Genomic DNA, 18,451 nt, shown 5'->3' on the forward strand with positions numbered 1-18,451 from the left:
TATCTGTACTTCTACTATAAGGATCATATTGTATTGCACCTGTTCTGTTTCATTTAACAAGTATTTATTAAGTGCCTACAGGATGCCAGGCACCTTTCTAAATACTAGGAATATAACAATGAATAAAAAATATAGCTCTTTGCCCACATGGAACCACTGTACAATCTAGACAGTGGAAACAAACATCATAAACTCTTAACCAAGTATATAATATTTATTGCTATGGAAGAAAATAAAGGTAAGAGACTTAGGGAGTGCCACGCCCAGAGGGTAGAGAGAGGGAGGACAGCAATGCTATTTTATACAGGGAATCAAGGAAGGCCTTTATATGGAGATATTTGAGGAGATATTTGAAGGAGGTCAATGAGGGAATGAGTCACACAGCTACCTAGGGAAAGACACAAGCAGAAACAACAAAATATGCAAAGGCCCTGACAGAGGAAAATTTGGGATACTGAAGGAATAGCAAGGAGACCAGTACAGCTGTAAAACAATAAACAAGGTAGGAAAAGGGAGGAAACAGTAAGAGATGAAAGGAGTGGGGAAGGAAGCAGGTTAAATAGGGTCTTGTGGCCAATGGAAAGTCTTAGGCTTTTCTGAATGAGATGGGAAGCTACTGAAGGATTATGGGCAGAAGAATGGCATGATTTAACTTTGTTCTAAAGAATCATGGCAGAAGGGAAAGGGTGGAAGCCGGAAGCTGGACAGGAGGCTATTGTAATAATTTCCATTACAGTTAACTTAGACCAGACAGGCAGTCTTGGCATGGAAAGAAGTGGTCAGCTGGGCATATAATTTGAAGATAAAGCCAACAGGATTATTGATATTCTGGATGTGGGTGTAAGAGGAAAGGGGGTCAAGGATCACTTCTTAAAGAGTTTCAGCCAGAGCAGCGGGATGAAGAGAGATGCCACTTCCAGAGGAAAGAGCTTCTTGTTGGGAAAGAGAGTATGCTAAGTCTGATACGCCTTTAAATATCCAAGTGCATATGTACAGCAGGCAAGGAAGTGCTGGCTAGAGATAGAACCTGAGAATCATTAGCAAATACATAGTATTTCTCAAACTATAAGATTATCCAGTAAATATGTAAGAACAGTAAGAACAGTAAATATGGAAAAAAGAGAAGAGATTTGACGACTGAGCCTCAGAGTTCTCCATCATTTTGCGTTAGTAGAGTTAAGGAACCAGCAAATGAGACTGCTGTATGTCTCTTCGCTGAATATAAACTGACCGAACCAATTCTTAGCACCATGCTTAACTTATGATAGATAATGAAATATCTACTAAGTATGTATATGTTTATAACTTTAGCGTGGGCAAAGAAGAGGTTCTAACATCACATCACAAATTATAAAATTGCAAATAAACTTGTTTTTTTAAGTTTGATATCAGTTGATCCATGTCGATTGCTCCAAAGGTTTAAGAAAATGTCTCCTGTATACAGTTATCAAAAGCACTAAACTGAAAAATATCCATAGCGCTAAAACAGAGACATCATATTGGAAATACACAAAATACTCCTGAGATGCACACATTCATTTACTGAGTGCCTCATACATGAGTGTGAAAAACACACAAAAACCATGTCCACACTGAGCTAACACAGATGGACAGATAACAAACAAATAAAATGGTATGTCAGTATTAAGCAGGAACAGGTACCACATGAAATGGGCAGAGGGAGGGGTACCAAGGAAGGCTCCACCCACAAGGTAACTTCTGCATAAATATCTGAAGAAAAAGGGAAGCCAAGTATTTTATAGAAAATAGCTTTTAGTCATTGGCAAAAAGTAAACAATTTAAACCAAGAAGATAAACACCACTGGAAATCAAAACTGATAACCTAGATTAACAGAAATAGAAAGATGGCCAACTCTATGTGTACAAGATAGGTGATTCTATGCAAACATCAAAGGGCACAAATCTAGATCCTACCATATAATTTTACCTAGAACTAGAATTCCAAATATCAGGGTACTGGGAGAGATTCCAGTGTATATGCTTCTGGGCATGAATGAAAGTATGCACATATGTGTTTATGTGTATGTTTTGCAGGGACTATGTGCATGCATTTATATCTGTAGGTTTGTATGTGTGTTTCTGTGTCCTAGGCGGAGACATTATTGTGGTAAGTAAGAATAGAAGACAAATATTTCTCAAGTAGTTGCATGCTCCAAGACAATGCTAAACATTTTCTAAAATATCCCATTCAGTTGGTACAACGACCTTTGACATAAGCATTACTGTTCTCTTTTATAAATTGAAAAAAAAAGTTACTCTGGCAGTACAGTGAATTGACAAAAATAAAATTTCAAAGCCTAGTCTTTCCATTCCTATTCATGTCTTTCTGAACAGAGAAGTGCCTAGAGGAACAGACAGCTATTTCTTTCTGAAACTATCCTAAGAGATCCTGTAGGATCTCCAATCTATTTCAAAGGATACCTTAAGCACAGAAATAAGAGCCAATGCAGGTTCAGAGTGTGAATAACTCCCAAGAGAAACTGCCAAGGGCTAGGGTCCTGGACAAGATGATCCTAAGAAAAAGATTATCTGCAGTGGGAGGAAAGCTGAATCATAATAATAGTTTCCATTTATGAAATACTTACATTACACACACAGAGCAGATGTTTTTTAGGGACTTCACATGTATGTCACTTAATCTTCACAATAACTTCTTCCAAGGAATTTTTTTTTAAATAGAGAAATTGGGGACAGAGGGATAACACTGCAGGGGTAAGGCATAACAGGAACAAGTTCAGGAGGTGGAAACAGGAGAAGCACCTTCAAGAAAGCAGTTAATAGTACAAAGTGACTCAAGCAGAGAGAGATGAAAGGGGAGTAGAAAGGATGCAGCTGTAAAAGAAAGATGGCACCGCGCAGAACCTGTGATGTCAAGCCAAGGAGTTTTAATTTCATTCAGCAAGCAACAGGGTCACTAGAAGTTTCCGTGTGATCAAATCTATGCTTCAGGAAAATCACTGAGAGTTACAAGGGCCTAAACTAAGGTAGCAAAGGGGTAAATGGAGGAAAAGAAATATGGAAGAGGTACTACAGAGGGAAAATTCAGAATTTGGCCAGACTCAGGATATGATGTTCTAATAACTGGAGTATCAACCTAAACAGACGATTAGAACTTTAGATGGGAGGAAGATATAAAAATATGCAAACATTCTCATGTATGTACTCAACCAAAAAAGGGAGTAAAGGAGAAAGAATCAAATGTACGCTTAAAAACATAAGTTTCGGTGTACACAAGCTTAGAATAAAACACTATTATACCATGTAGTTATAGATACATAAGACAATCCTATATAATTTTTTTTCTTTTTGGCCACAACATACAGGATATGAGATCTTAGTTCCCCAACCAGGGAACAAACCTGGGCCTCCTGCAGTGGAAGCACAGAGTCCTAACCAATGGACTGCAAGGATGTCCCAAGACAATCCTATGTAATGTTAACATATAAGGTCTTTCAAATTTTCACATAAAGTTTAATTTTAACTTTTCCAGTAAGACGAAAGTTGAAAATAATCCTGAAAACATCTACAGTACTGGCATAGTACAGCAAGTTAAACAAATTCATTTTGGAGACAGGAGTTTCAGCGTTGAGTTTTGTACTTAATACTCTACATGTCCTAGTCTCAACCTCCTGTGTAAAAAGAAGTCATTATAATGCTTCAAGGGCTACTGTGGCCATCAGCTGAGGTAAGTGAAGTGAAGTGAAGTGAAAGTCACTCAGTCGTGTCCAACTCTTTGTGACCCCATGGACTATACAGTCCATGGAATTCTCCAGGCCAGAATTACTGGAGTGGGAAGCTATTCTTTCCTCCAGGGGATCTTCCCAACCCAGGGACCAATCCCAGGTCTCCTGCACTGCAGGCGGACTCTTTGCCAGCTGAGCCACAGGGAAGCCCAGCTGAGGTAAAGCACTTACCATAATGCCGAGAACAAAATTGAGCACTCGGTAAACAGTAACTAGTAGTGCCCTTCCGTGGTTACAGGCTCCTGAGAAACAGCATCTGCACACAATTCCCTTCACTCAAGCTATTAGGTCTGACCAAAGACAGACACACCAGAGGAGCTCATTGTTGTAATGAAACTTTTATTACAGAAACAATACATTTCTATTGGAGGAAATAGATGCAAAAACTCCCGGCCTTTCAATATCTCAGGCTCCAAATCTCTAAAATGAGATGCCTGAATTCTTTCAGATGGAGGGGGAGGGCAAAAATTGGGGGTCAGCCAGCCAGAGATTTGTTTGGCTTGCACAGTGTTAGGAAAAATGTAGCCAACATCTAGAACTGGAAGAGTTAATAATAAATAAGTCCACATTTCTGGTTTCTCTTTAACACTGAGAGTCCTGGCAATGAGGTTCTGAATGGAAACTGTAGACAGACACTCTTTTGAAATCCTAACAATCCCCACCTGGCTTTCCTTCACTATGCCTGGTGGTCTCTGTAGACTGGAGTATGCAACCCCTTAACTAGTTAATCTTCTAAGTTCCCCTAGCTCTAACTTCCTGAAAAGTTGTAAAAAGAGCACATGGCAACACTGATTTCAAATGTTTTTAGATATTGCTGCCTATGGCCAGTTTAATCTGATAAACACTACAAGAACTAGATACACATTTATATTAAATAAATTGTTCATCAAGAAAACTATAAACGTGAATTTTACCAATTATCACTTCTGCTCACATTACAGCCAGCACTTAACTGAGCACAATGTGCTAGGCAGTATGCCAAGTCATCCAATCTTTTCATAACCACTCTGTAAGATTAGAATAACTACTACCTCCAATTTATACAAAAGGAAGCTGAAGCTCAGAGAGGTTAGGTGATTACTAGAAAAGTAGCAGAAAATTCATGCTTTCAACATGATACATTTTCATTTATCATTCAACCAATTTCTATATACCTAATCTAATAAATACTTTCTACAGAATAAAGAAATCTGACACAAGAGCTCTCTCATTCACTTCTCTTTACAGCTTTCAAAGGAGAACAGAAGAGAAAAACTGCCAAAAAAGACCTTTCGAATGGTTTCACAGTCACCCTCTTCAGAGTATGTCAGATTGCCCCAGGTGTACAGTAGCAAAAAAGGAGGTGGGGTGTCCCAAGAACTGCTGCTGTTGTTTAGTCGCTAAGCAGTGTCCAACACTTGCGACCCCATGGACTATAGCCCGCCAGGCCCCTCTGTCCATGGGATTCTCCAGGCAAGAACACTGGAGTGGATTGACATTTCCTTCTCCAGGGGATATTCCCAACCTTGGGATTGAACTCAAGTCTCCTGCGTTGGCAGGTGGGTTTTTTTTTTTTTTTTTTAACGACTGAGCCACCTTGGAAGCTCACTTAAGAACTACTGAAGAGAGACAAACTTACATGGCTATTACTTCCCTCATCTTGAGTTGTCATTTTAAAAGCACCACTGAACAGACAGACATTTATATTTGCGATATTATTCAGGCAGAGAATGAGTCACTAATAGGCATATGGAGACTGCTGGAATATCTAGTAAGTAGGGTTTCTAGTGTATAAATTAACATGATCAGAGAACTGGATTGTCAAGCAGCTTTTCTCACTCCCAGTAGATGAAAAATTACTTTAAAAAAAAAATGTCATCTGAGATTCTATAATCCCATTCGATGGGCAACCTTAAAAAATCAACACATTATATAATTATTATCAGAAATCTGATTCTACCTAAGAATGGCCATTATTTGATATTAACCTGGGACCTGGAGGTTAAATAAATAGAGAATAATAAAGTGTCACCAATACTGCACTCCTGCTCCATCATGAAAATAAGGTACTGTGCAATTACTAGTAAAACACAAACAAGGTAACAGCACTGAGCAAGCACTTGAGTAGGCAAAGGACTCCCAGAATCCAGCACAGTTCAGGTGGTGAGCCAAGAACTGCTCGGTGGTTTTAATACCTGAACAATTCTTGACAAGGCAGAAAGCCAAGGTTAAAGCATGAATTCCACGGCAACTCCTCAAAAATGTCCTACGAGGTTAAGATGCAGCTCTTCGGTGTGAAAATCTACAGGATGTAATTAGAGTCCGATTGTTTTACACAAGTCATGTGCATAATAATCATACACTTATCTATACTGCTATCATATTAATCACCTCTGACTGAAGCTCAGTTCAGAACAAACTACTGCACATGAAAAGACAAGTTTCGCAAGGTACTGCCAGGAAATGTCCATGGGTTATAGAGAGACGTCACCAAGTTGCAGGCAGGATCTTCCTGTGGTTTGCCTTGCCCACTTCTGGTTTCAGTTGTGAACGTGTGCTGATCCCGAAGCTTCCTGCAGCCCCCTTCTCGAGTAGCAACCCAAACTCCGAAGCACATATGGTAGAAAGCTCTCCAAGGACAGACCAGTGGTCCCTATGGCAACATGAATCTTTAGAGGCTTTTGAGCTGACCAAGAGAGCCTCCTATGGCAAGCAAATTAAAGACCATAGCCAGGTGGTGGCAGAACTAAGGGCTACTTGGACAAGTCATACATGGGATAAGGCTACTATTTCTAGTAACAGCATTCAGGAAGCTAAAACGGGATTCAGTCGTGACCTAGAGTGTTTTTGTTTTGTTTTTTTAAATAAAAGATATGAAGAAGTTGCACCACACAGGTGCATGTATGTGAGTGTTGTGTTCTAAGGGAACAATTAACATGCAGAAAACTCACATGAGCATAGTCAAGCCGTTAGAAGAGTAACATTTTTTTGTGAATCCTCAAAACAGAACTAAATATAAATTTTTATAGCATTTCAACTTTATTGACTATCCATTATTTTAGACAGAACCAATCTAGGGATAATTATCAACTTCTTGACAAAAGAAATGTCATCAGCTCTTCCCAATATGCCATGACAGGCAACCTGACAGAGAAAAAGACATGGACTTTAATGTCTTAAAGACCTTCTGAATACCTGGCTCTGCCCCACTGAACCCTAAGCAAATAACCTTTCTGTGTGCTCCTTTGCTAAAACTGGAATTAATCACAAATTTCTTCATGAAATTGAATTAAATGAAATAATTTACAAAATATCCTGGAAAGTGTCTGGAAAAGAGTAAATGATAAATATTAGTCCACTTCCCCCATTCACTAGGAAAATATTCTAATAAAGTAAAACTGTCCAAATTCAAAATGAAAAGGTTCTGTACCACTCACACACATGTTAAAAGTATTTTAAGGGATTGGAATTATTCTTTTTACTACATTCCTCTGAAACACTGAACTTTTTTAAAGTCAACTTTCTGAATGCAAAGAACTGTTGAAAACAGGCAGAGCAAATAGGAATTCACTATATTATTCTTACAGTTTTGTGGGTGTGAAGTTATATCAGTTACCCAAAAACTTCAGAGAAAAACTGTCTTTATGTGCACTCAAAATGTTATCCAACCTAACCTGTGGTTACTGTTTTTGCAGACAGAATACTCTTCAACAGTTAAAGAAAGAGAGGCTCTTACAGCGTAAGACTAATACTGGATCAAATTCATTTATACAAATAGTCATTTTTTCGATAACATAGCTCATACATAAATATACTTCCTAGAAAAGTAAATCATTATAAGGCCAATTCCCTTTGTCCACCACTGACAACTAATGTTGTTCATCTTTTCAAACATCTTTCTGTCCATTTTTCCATACACATATAAAGAAGATAAGATACATATAAACTATACATATCACCTTAATGAGGCTTCTTTTTTCCACAATAATACTTCTTGAAGTTCTTTCCTTTCACACTATAGATACATCTCATTCTTTTTAGCTGTTATAAAATACATATATGAATATACTATTTAGTCATTTTCCTACTGATGGACACTTAAGTTGCCTCTGTTTTGTTTTTTTACCAACAAGGTAACAATAAACATCTTTGTATATACCTCTTTTGCAAATGTGTAAGTGTTTCTGTAGGGCAGATATGTAGAAGTAGAAATGATTAGGGTGTGCTGTGCTGCGCTGTACTTAGTTGCTCAGTCATGTCTAACTTTGTGAACCCACAGACGGTAGCCCTCCACGCTCCTCTGTCCATGAGGATTCTCCAGGCAATAATACTGGAGTGGGTTGCATGCCCTCCTCCAGAGGGTGGGAGGAGGATCGAACCCAGGTCTCCTGCACTGCAGGTGAGATTATCATCTAAGTCACCAAGAAAGCCCAAGAATACTGGAGTGGGTAGCCTATCCCTTCTCCAGTGGATCTTCCTGACCCAGGAATCAAACCAGGGTCTCCTGCATTGCAGGCAGATTCTTTACCAGCTGAGCTACCAGGGAAGCCCAATACACATTTAAATTTTTAACAGATAATGGAAAAATGCTCTCCAATATTGCTTTCCAATTTAAACCCAGGCAACAGAAAGAAAGAAAAACTTTCACCAAATACTGAAATTAATGAGCTTTTGTTTTTTCACAAACTGATGACTTTTTAAAATTTTATTTCCCTGATTAATTTTTGTCAAACCTTTCCAGTATTTTTTTATGTTTATGGCCTTTTGTATCTTTTCCGTGGAATGCCTACTTATATCCTTTATTTTTCTAATGGTCTTTTCCTTTCAAAAATTTGGATGAACTTTTTATATATTCTGGATATGAACAAATAGGGAGTATAGATAGTAGGTTAAGAGTAATAGAGCCAGTCTGCCTAGGGCTCACTAGCTGACAGATCTTGGCAAGTTACTTAGTTTAGCTATTCCATGCCTCAGTTTCCTCATCTGTAAAAATGGGGATAATAACTGTACTTACAGTCACCATGAGGGTTAAGTTAGCTGAAATACTTAAAGTGCTTTAAAACAGTGCTTGGTACACAGTTTAAGTGTTATATAAGAGTTTTCTTTTTGTCTGTAAAATTTGCTGCAAATATCTTCTCCCAATCTATTGTTTATGTTTTAGTACCTGTTTATGGTAATTCTTCACTTACTTTTCCTCAAACAGTTCTTTCTCCATCTCTATTCTAATATCAGAAATTATTTAAGTAGACGAAACCAACAAGACTCCCCTCATTGGCTCTCACAACCAACTCTCCTCAAGAATACAAGCAGACATCAGTCAAAACATCTAAATTTAAAAAATCTTTCCACTAAAAAACAACTAACTTCCTTACTGCATAATTCCCACAAATTAGTAAGAAGACTGATAATTCAGCAGGAAAAAAGGCAAACCAAATCAACACCAAAAAATGGAAATAAAAATAACTCTTAAAAATATGAAGAGATTCTCAACTTTGTTTTAGAAGTGCAAATTAAAACTAAAAATTAGTGTTCCTTTTCATCTTATAGACAAGTAAAGATCAAGAAGTTTTAAAATACACAGTATGGGGGTATAAAGAAATAGGCATTCATACATTGCTGATGGGAGCATATATTGTTATAGTTTCTATGAAAAGCGATTTGGCACTGTCTTTCTAAAGTAAAAATGCACACACCACTCAATTCATCAACTTAATATCTAGGAATTTATCCTACAGACACATGCAATCATATTAAAAATAACATATTTATTTATATATTAATAAGCTTTAATATTTTTAAAAAATATTAAAAATAACATACCTATTTATTTACTCAGTAAAGTTTGTAATAGCAAACATCAGAAAAAATCTAAATGTCCATCAATAGGGGACTGGCTATATAAACTGTGGTGTATTGAGATGATGAAATTTTATGCAGCTATTAAAAAATGAGGTAGTTTCCCTCACACACACCCCCATCTCGTGTGTGTGTGTGTGTGTGTGTGTGAGATCTCACATATATGTGGGGCTTCCCAGGTGACTCAGTAGTAAAGAACTTGCTTGCTAATGTAGAAGACATAAGAGACGCGGATTCGATTCTTGGGTCGGGAAGATCCGCTAGAGCAGAAATTCTTACAGTATTCTTGTCTGGGAAATCTCAAGTTCAGAGGAGCGTGGCGGGCTACAGTCAATGGGTCACAAAGAGTGGGACAGGACTGAGCACACAGGCAAAGCAAATCATATATGTGTGTGTATATATACATATACACACACACACACACACTTATTTGTGAAAAATCTTCAGATTACCATTAAGTATAAAAAAGCAAGATGCAAACCATGTGTATATTTTGTTGTGATGTGTATATTGGTGAGAAAGATACTAATACTCATACATTTAAGTGTAAGTGCCTAAATAAACTCTGTACAGATACACAAGAAACTGGTAACGCTTGCTTCTGGGAAGGGAATGACTAGAGGATAAAAGAAGTGAAAAGAGTTAACTTTTTAATGGATACCATTACTTACCTTTTGAATATGGTACCAAGTATTTGTACTATCTAATCAAATGAAGGGAAAACATTTAAAAACAATCAAATGAAAACCTCCCTGTAATCACACTGAAATTTCTACTGGTATCTTTTAAATGGTCATGCACAGCAGGTTGCTATCATTCAGGTAGTAGGTGGCTAGTCTGTTCAATGGGTAAAAGCAGAGGCTCACCATTCTAGCTGCCCACCCCTGCAGAATGTTTTAAACCTACAGATGTCCAAGTACCACCCAGAGACTCTGAGTTAGTAGGTCTGGAGTAAAGCCTGCACATCAGCATTCTCCTAAGTTCACAGGTGACACTGATGGACAGTCAAGTCTGAAAACAACTGAGTTCAGAGCATGACACAAACAGGTAAACATCCAGGCTCAATCTCTACTTAAATTACAAACACAGTTTCACTGCTAACGCTAACCACTTCACACAGTTCTTAAAAAGGAACAGATGAGAGTGTGTAGATGGTACACTGAAAATCTATTACTACTTCTGGATATTATCATTAGATAGGCAGTGTAATCTTCATACACTAAACACAGTACCTTTGCAACACTCATACTAATGAATTCATCCTATGTAGCATTTTAGCAAAAGCTGATAGCAGTGGACTAACACCCAGCAAGCCATTAATGGAGTTTCTGAGTGTCAACTTCTTCATCTGTGAAGTGAGAGGACTGAACAAGATGTGTTCTCCACCTCCCCCATCTAACCGTCTATAATTCTCTAAGAGTACAGGTGTCTAAAAGAAACTATCACTTTAGGATAAACTAGTAAGAACCTTTTTTCATCTCATTCACCGCTCAGGCCCATTTCATAGTCTAGTAGGCTAGGGTCCTCAAAGAAACTCAGATATGCATTGAGTACTGCTGAGTAAAGGAACAGTCACAGAAAAAAAAAAAATTGTTAGGATTCAAACAATCTTATCTAGTAAATCTTAAGTAAGTTTTTAAAAATACTACATATCATACACAGTAAGTATACTAAATACATTTAAGCACTAAAATAAAAGCACCTGATGTGCTACCTTAAACTAACTGGTTCAAGTTAAAACGCAACAAAGACTCAGTGCTGGAAGGAACGTGAAAGACCACATCCAGACCTCTCATTTTACAAGTAAGAAAACAAGCTCAGCAAAGTTAAAGAATTTGCCCAAACTCATTCTGTCATTAATGATATTCTTAGAGCTAAGTTCACAGTAACAAATTTATCAAGTACTTTACACTCATGTTTGCATGAGTTGTACTAGTATGGCCTTATGCTGCTGCTGCTGCTAAGTCACTTCAGTCGTGTCCGACTCTGTGTGACCCCATAGACAGTAGCCCACCAGGCTCCTCTGTCCCTGGGATTCTCCAGGCAAGAATACTGGAGTGGGTTGCCATTGCCTTCTCTCAGTATAACCTTATAAAGTGTATTATTTTAGCTAGGGATTTTTGGTGACAATGACATACAAAACTAAAGATTACCACAGAAATTTCTTAATATACATAAAAGTTTCTTAATTTACATTAAGTCATTACAACAAAACTGTTAGCAGCTCTCAAAAGCACACAGAATTTCATTAGTAGGGCAGGTAAAACATAATCTGCTATTATAGTCAAATAATTTCATAAAGCACATTAACAAGAAATAGGATTAGCATCTACGATTAAAGGATAAAGCAATAGTTTTATTTTAGCTACATTAGTTCCACAGTCTCTTGAGAGTCTATTCAAAGAGTCCTAAAAAAATTCTATGAACTCATTGAGGTTTACCTCCTGTCTTCCTCAGAGCAAATGATTAGCAGACTGCGCTGTGAACTTTTACAAAGAACCCTTTTCTCTCATTTCTATCCATCTGAAAGATGGATTCTTCCTCCATCGTAAATAACTCATCATCTCATTTCAAATTTCTGACAATAATGAGTTCTTGGCATGAACAAACCCTTTTTAACCTCTCTCTACTAACTTATTAAATAACATCTCATTTCAAAAATCTGATAATAATAAATTCTCAGCATGAATATACTCTTTTTAATCTCTCCTCAATTCTATTGCATGGTCAATAAATTGTCTTAGTTTTGTATTTTATTACCAAAAAAATTAAACCTGCCATGACAAAAACATCTAATGTGTAAGGTGGGATTATGAGATTTTTCTTTTACAGGCTCAGGACCAATTAGTAACAATATTCATGGAATACAGTCAGGTAACAATATTCAATCCCCTAATAACAAGCAATCTGAGCATTTAGAAAAATTTAATACTTTTCCTAATGAGGTTACTTTGGCAACAGTTCAAACCTAAGGTCACCTGGCAGTGTGATTTTTGAAAGGGATGAACTTCCTGTCACAGGTCCATGTAGTTTTCTTTCAATAATCTTCTAGTTTGCTTAGCTGTAAAATTTACAGAACACTTTCATGTCTAGCATGTATCTAAAATCTCCCTCAGGATAATATAGAGAAGTAAGGCATTTTCTAAAGGCCGATTTTGTTCTAGGCACCATGCTGACACCTGGATATTAAAAAAAAAAAAAAAGAACATGAACAAGGATGAATTCTATCTTGGAAGAATTCACAGTATAATAAATAATTTCTATAAAATGTGCTGTAATAAGGAAATCAACAACAAACTGTGATCCCCCAGCAGTACAAAGGCCTAACACAGTCTCTCCAGGAATAAAGGTACCAATGCTCCCCCAAAAGGCTCTGGTTAGGAGATCACATGGAGAAAGCTTTTGAAAGATGAACAGGGGTTCCCTGACATAAATATGGGGTGGAGGAAAGGAGAAGGCACTCCCGAGCAAAGGGAACAACAAGTAAAAATGCCTAGTGATGAGGCATTTATTCCCATTTTAAAGATGACAAAGGTTAAGTGAGCTGCCCAAAGTCACATGAATAATAATTAACAATGTATGAAACAGAATTCAGGACTATTCATTTTAATCAGCTTTGTACACCAGGAAATGCTAGCACATGTTGGACAAGAACATAAACACTAGTTTTTATTTACTACTTTACTCCTTCCTAAGAGATGGTCCAACTCTGATTCATCTCCTTGGGAGGAGAAAGAGAAACAATCAGAGAGGGGGTTTTATTTAATCCTCAAATCAATCCTATGAGATAGAGGTGTTTTATTACCCCCACTTTACACACAAGAATACAGAGACACACAGAGTTAACAAAAGTCAGAAATTAAGTGAAGAATCAAATCGAGGCGACTCACCTGACCAAGAAAACTCAAGCACTTAACCAGACCCTACACATCCTACTTTGTCAAACAGTCTTGGTCATTCTTCATCTGAAGACACCAGGGAGAACATGTAAGTTCTGGGACACATCACGGTCCCACAGATCTCATACTGTACCACACATCTCAACATTCACACAAATCCTCATTGGCTCCCTTATCAATCTGGTCTCCCTTGAGCAGGTAAATCCATGTATAAGGCAGCATGGTCTCTTTGAGCAACATTTTTACAACGTGATTTAACTGGATCAGAGCAAACTTAACCAAAAAGGAGAACATCACACAGTAAGAGCATGAACCCTGAGAGTATAACGGAGAAAGCCCTAATCCCTATCTTTCACTTATGTATGCTGTTTTTAGAGGGCTGGGGCCAAAGTGGTTCTAGAAGTCTAACATACTAGTACACTCACTGCACAGGAGTTCAGATGAAAGGATGGAGTATGGAGTACAACCTTAACTTTCCTGTATCAAAGGTTCATACGACAACTGGGACATCCAACAACCAAACCTGCCCCCTGATTATTAATATTTGGAGCTGCCGTGGTTTCCTACTGCACTAAGATGACCTCAGGGAACTGGGGATCAGCATATAAGCTCAAATACTATGGCAACCCTGGATTTGCAAATAAAAGTTGACTGTTGGGGAGTGACCACAAAATGTCATTTCACCTTGAGGAATATGTGGGAAATGTATGTGAAAATTATATGGGATGTGGGGAAATTAATAAATACTGGAATGAAATGTCTAAAGATCCATGGAATTTTCCAGGCAAGAATAATGGAGTAGGTTACCATGCCCTCCTCCAGGGGATCTTCCTGACCCAGGGATGGAACCAGCATCTCCTGAATTGCAGGAGCAATTCACAGGAATTGCTGAGCCACTGGGGAAGCCCCATAAATATATACATACATATGTATATATGTGTGCGTGTGTGTACGTCTGTGTGTGTGTGTGTGTGTGTGTGTGTATATATATATATATACAAACCCACTCCTCCTCACTTTATGCTGGCACAATTTGGAGTTGAAGGGTCCAAGTCCAGGAAACAGGACATTTCCTTTCAGGCTCACTTTCAGACCTATGAATCTCTAATTCCCCAAGTCAGAGGCTCTCAATCAGCAGTTTGCAATCTGCCAGCACATCTCCAGGCCAGTGGCTCCAAGGTCTCCCAGCACTGTGAAGAGGAGAGCTGACAAGCTTGCCCCCACCCCCAAGCCGCTTAATATCTGCATTGTCAGAACCACTATCATCCCATTTCTCTGACTTCAGCACCTGCTAATAATGACTCTTCCAGCCCCCCAGCGCCCAACCTGCAAAACCCACATGTCAGTTTCAGGGAAACAGAAAACTGCATCTCTTCACAGGTTCTGAAGGTCAACTGACCAGCTAAAAGGAGGGAAAAGAAAACAGAGAAGGAAATAAAGAGAACCTTCCTAAATAAGTATCCTAATACCTTTTTCGGACATTCCATGACCTGAGCTATAAGCTGAGCAATTCAAAAAGCAAGAAACTGACTTGAGATAACAGATGTAATACTTTAACTATGGCTAAAGAGGTAATAGCATTCTGGGCAATAAGATGTTCAATCTCCAAGTCTGGGGAGTGGAGCTGCTCTCTCCCATAGAAACAAAGTTGTGTTTTTTCATTTGTAGGCTAGAGTTTCACTCACAATGTTATCATTTACTGTGCTACCTTTGCCATGGAGGAGGTGAGAATGTGGTGTGGGGCAGCTAACTCCTGGAAAAGGGCCCAACTCTCTCAACTCCAAGACATGTGTATATGTAGTTCCACGGTACAACCTGCAGCTATATAAATTAGCAAGGCTCCAATAGATGTTGCCTAACATTGAGTGCCACTAAAATATAAAGCAGTGAAAATCTGAAAAACTAGATCAAGACGTGCTCTACTCATTCATTTATAGTTTTCCCAAATATTAGATTTATGAAATATTAAGCATAATACTTAATTTGAATACTGAAAACATTTTATATCCTGGAAGGTTATGTTGGGAACTCAGATACTGACAAGATCTTCTCTGCTGTCATTTTTTCCAGGTTTTAAGAACTGTACTCTCTTAAGAACCCCAGGACTACTTGTGGAAATAAAAAGGTGAGAGAATTTAAGATGTCTGCTTCTGAGGTTTAATAAAATCCCAAATTCTTGAAAGCGGGAGCAACTTGAAAAAAGGAAAGTGGGGTAATTTAAATTCAATTAATAGTATCACTATTAGGAAAGAGGAAAATTTTACACCCTGTGCAAGAAAGAGCGTTGTTAACCATATTAAAGCAATCTGATTTTCTTCAAGGTAAAAAGTACTCATGACTAAGGGCTATTTACATGAAATATGAAGCATGTTTCCAATCTGAGGATACAGAATCAAGGAAGCAAAGCTAATTATCGACCAAAGCAAAAATAAGCTGTATTTGATATAAATTACAAATAGCCCCCCCCCAAAGCGTTTCTTCTGAATAATAGTAGTAGTATTTCATAGTAGTCTATGAAAAAAAACTGGCAATCGAAAGTCGAAGGGTCATTTTTTTTTTTTTTAATAAATGTCCAAATGACTGAACTCAAATAGTCTGTCTATAGAAATACTCGGGGCCTCTGAGTAAAAATGTGAAGGCAAGTAGGTTGGCTTACTCACAAACAATTAAATGCATGAGAAAGAAAGGAATTAAGTGGGTTAAGTGCGGGCTGGATGACTGTGTTTTGAGACCTGCTCACAGGAAGCCACTACATCCTGCCTCAAGTCCCTGTCAGTCACGCTGTCTCTCGATTCAAGTCCCCGCCGCAGCGAGGTGGGGCGAGTACAGGTGTCCGGCCCCAACCCCTCCCGGCGCGCTCACTCTCGAGCACCCGTGCGGCCACTCGAGTCCCGGGGCGTCTCTCTTCCTCTAGCTCTGGGCGCCTTCTCCAACCTCGAGAACCCAGAAAAACAGGCAGCCCCCTCCCCTCGGGCCAGCCCCCCTTCCACGCCCTCCTCCTCCGGCCGCGCCCCCCGGTAATTACTGCCCGGCTCCCACCACGGTGCGGCTCCCGACGCCCTCAGCCTCCTGGAGGCCTGCGTCGGAGGACAGCCGGAAGCTCCTCACGCCCCCGGCCCGCGCCCCCGGCCGCACCCCGGGCGGGGGCGTCCCCTTGTCCAGGCCGCGCCCCAAAGCCAAGCCCCTCGCGCGGGCGCTGCCCCCAGCAGCCCCCCTCCATCCCCGTCCCCGGCAAATTCCCCGCACAGGGGCAGCCTCAGCCCACGCCGCCCCGTCTGAGCGACGCCTCCCTCCAACACACCCTCACTTCCAGACTCTCGTGCCGGCCCTTCCCGCGCGCCTCGGACGGCCCCGGCCAGGCCCCTCTCGGCCCCGCGGTCCCGGCGCCGCCACCCCCGCGCGCCCGCCGCCCCCTCAGCCCCGCGGCCGCCGTCGCAGCCGGGTCGGTTCCCTCACCCCGGCCCCCGCTTACAGATCTTGCCCCGCAGGCTCTGCAGCACTCGGACCTCACGACTGTCCTCGCCCCCGGCCTTTGGCTCTGCCGTCGCAGTCGGAACCGGCGCCTCGGAAAAACCCGCAGGAGCATCAGGCGCCGCCGCCGCCATGGTGCCGCCCGGCCTGTGCCGCAGCCCCGCCGCCTGCGTAGCCCGGCGAGGCGGAGCCCAGCCAGCGGCCTCCGCGAGGGCGAGCCGCGCGCCTGGCTCCGCCCCGGACCTCGGCCTGGCTAGCCCCGCCCCGCCTCGCCCCGCCCCCGCCCCCGCCCCACCCCGCGGCCCCACAGTCACCGCCCCCGCTCCGCCGAGCCCCGACAGCCCCGCGCGAACCCACCTCGTGCGTTTCCTCGACTTAGCCTTGTAGAAGCCCACACTCTAGCCAAGTGTGGCTCCAAGCCGTGGCTGTGAGCAACCTTAAAACCCTACTGAGAAAACCCCAGCCCTCCCGAGATTCCCCAAACCCTTCTGGGAATTAGTTTCCGTACCCCGCCCCCCCTCCGCCCCATCAGCGGATTTATACGGCTAACGCTCAAGGGAACTCCCTGCGGACAGAACACAATGGAATTTGACAGTTGCCAGTGGACCTCAAAGCTACCTTTTTCAAAAGGAGCCGAGGTGCCTTAGAGACTCCCCCACTTCCCCAGTGATATCCACATGCCCTCAACCTCAAGCTAGACTACACAGAGAGAAATTCTTACTTTTAAGTTTGTTCTGCGAAAACTGGTTCAAAAACAGGTCCATACTCCCAAGCACAACCTGAGTGCAGCGCCTGAGACCCTTCCAAAGAGGAATTTTGAAGAGCCTCTACCACCACTTGGGTATTTTGAAAACAAAGAGCAAAGAAGGGTTCCATTCCCCACACCCCAGCCCAGAAGTGATCTGTTTGAAAAGTTGATTGACACTAGGAAGCTCGTAAATCTTTGACTAGTTGTTAGCTTTTTTTTTTCAAGGGAACTTTTCTGCAGTGAGTAAACTGCATGAATAATAGCCTGGTATGTGAGGAGGAAGACGATTTCCTAGTCTTGAGGTTAACTGCACTGTCCTAAGAAGGAAGAAACTGTGACTTAACAGGGCAGGGTAGGGTTGTTTTCTAGGGCAACAATAGCAATCAGTCAGGCTGCCAACTAATATTTTTTGAGGGTCAGACTTTAACAATAGATACCTTCAGAGACTGCACAATGTCAAGGTGAAGACAGCCCCAGCCCTCCAGCTGCTCAATCTGGGAGGAGACACAGAAAAGGGCAGAGGCACTGGGAGAAAAGAGTTATGATGATTAAACTGGGGAGTCAGGGAAGGCTGTCCTGGGAAATGGGCTGAGGGATGAACTGAAGACAGGGAGAGGCAGAAAGCTGCCAAGGAGCAGAGGCCACCTGTGCAAAGGCTGGACAGCCAGAGAGAATGGCCTTGGTATGCTTCTGTGGCCTAGGAGTGACACTTTAAATTCTGCGTGGGTTCGCAG

General features: G+C 40.8%; 1 protein-coding gene across 3 annotated transcripts in view; it reads right to left on the reverse strand.

Moving 5' to 3' along the window:
* The window catches only part of RASA2 (RAS p21 protein activator 2), a 120,468-nt gene extending 103,123 nt beyond the window's left edge, over positions 1-17,345 (reverse strand). For 2 of the 3 annotated variants that reach the window (XM_043474236.1, XM_043474235.1), the window contains exon 1: positions 16,971-17,172. In XM_043474236.1, coding sequence (XP_043330171.1) covers positions 16,971-17,103 — 133 coding nt within the window. In that variant the 5' untranslated portion in view covers positions 17,104-17,172. Of the gene's footprint in view, positions 1-16,970; positions 17,173-17,326 lie in introns of those variants that run through there. The other variant, XM_043474237.1, reaches the window with a different exon arrangement.
* Between the last annotated feature and the right edge of the window lie 1,106 nt (positions 17,346-18,451).

The sequence above is a fragment of the Cervus canadensis genome, chromosome 7 (assembly GCF_019320065.1).
Source record: "Cervus canadensis isolate Bull #8, Minnesota chromosome 7, ASM1932006v1, whole genome shotgun sequence".
In the NCBI taxonomy this organism is placed as follows: Eukaryota; Metazoa; Chordata; class Mammalia; order Artiodactyla; family Cervidae; genus Cervus; species Cervus canadensis.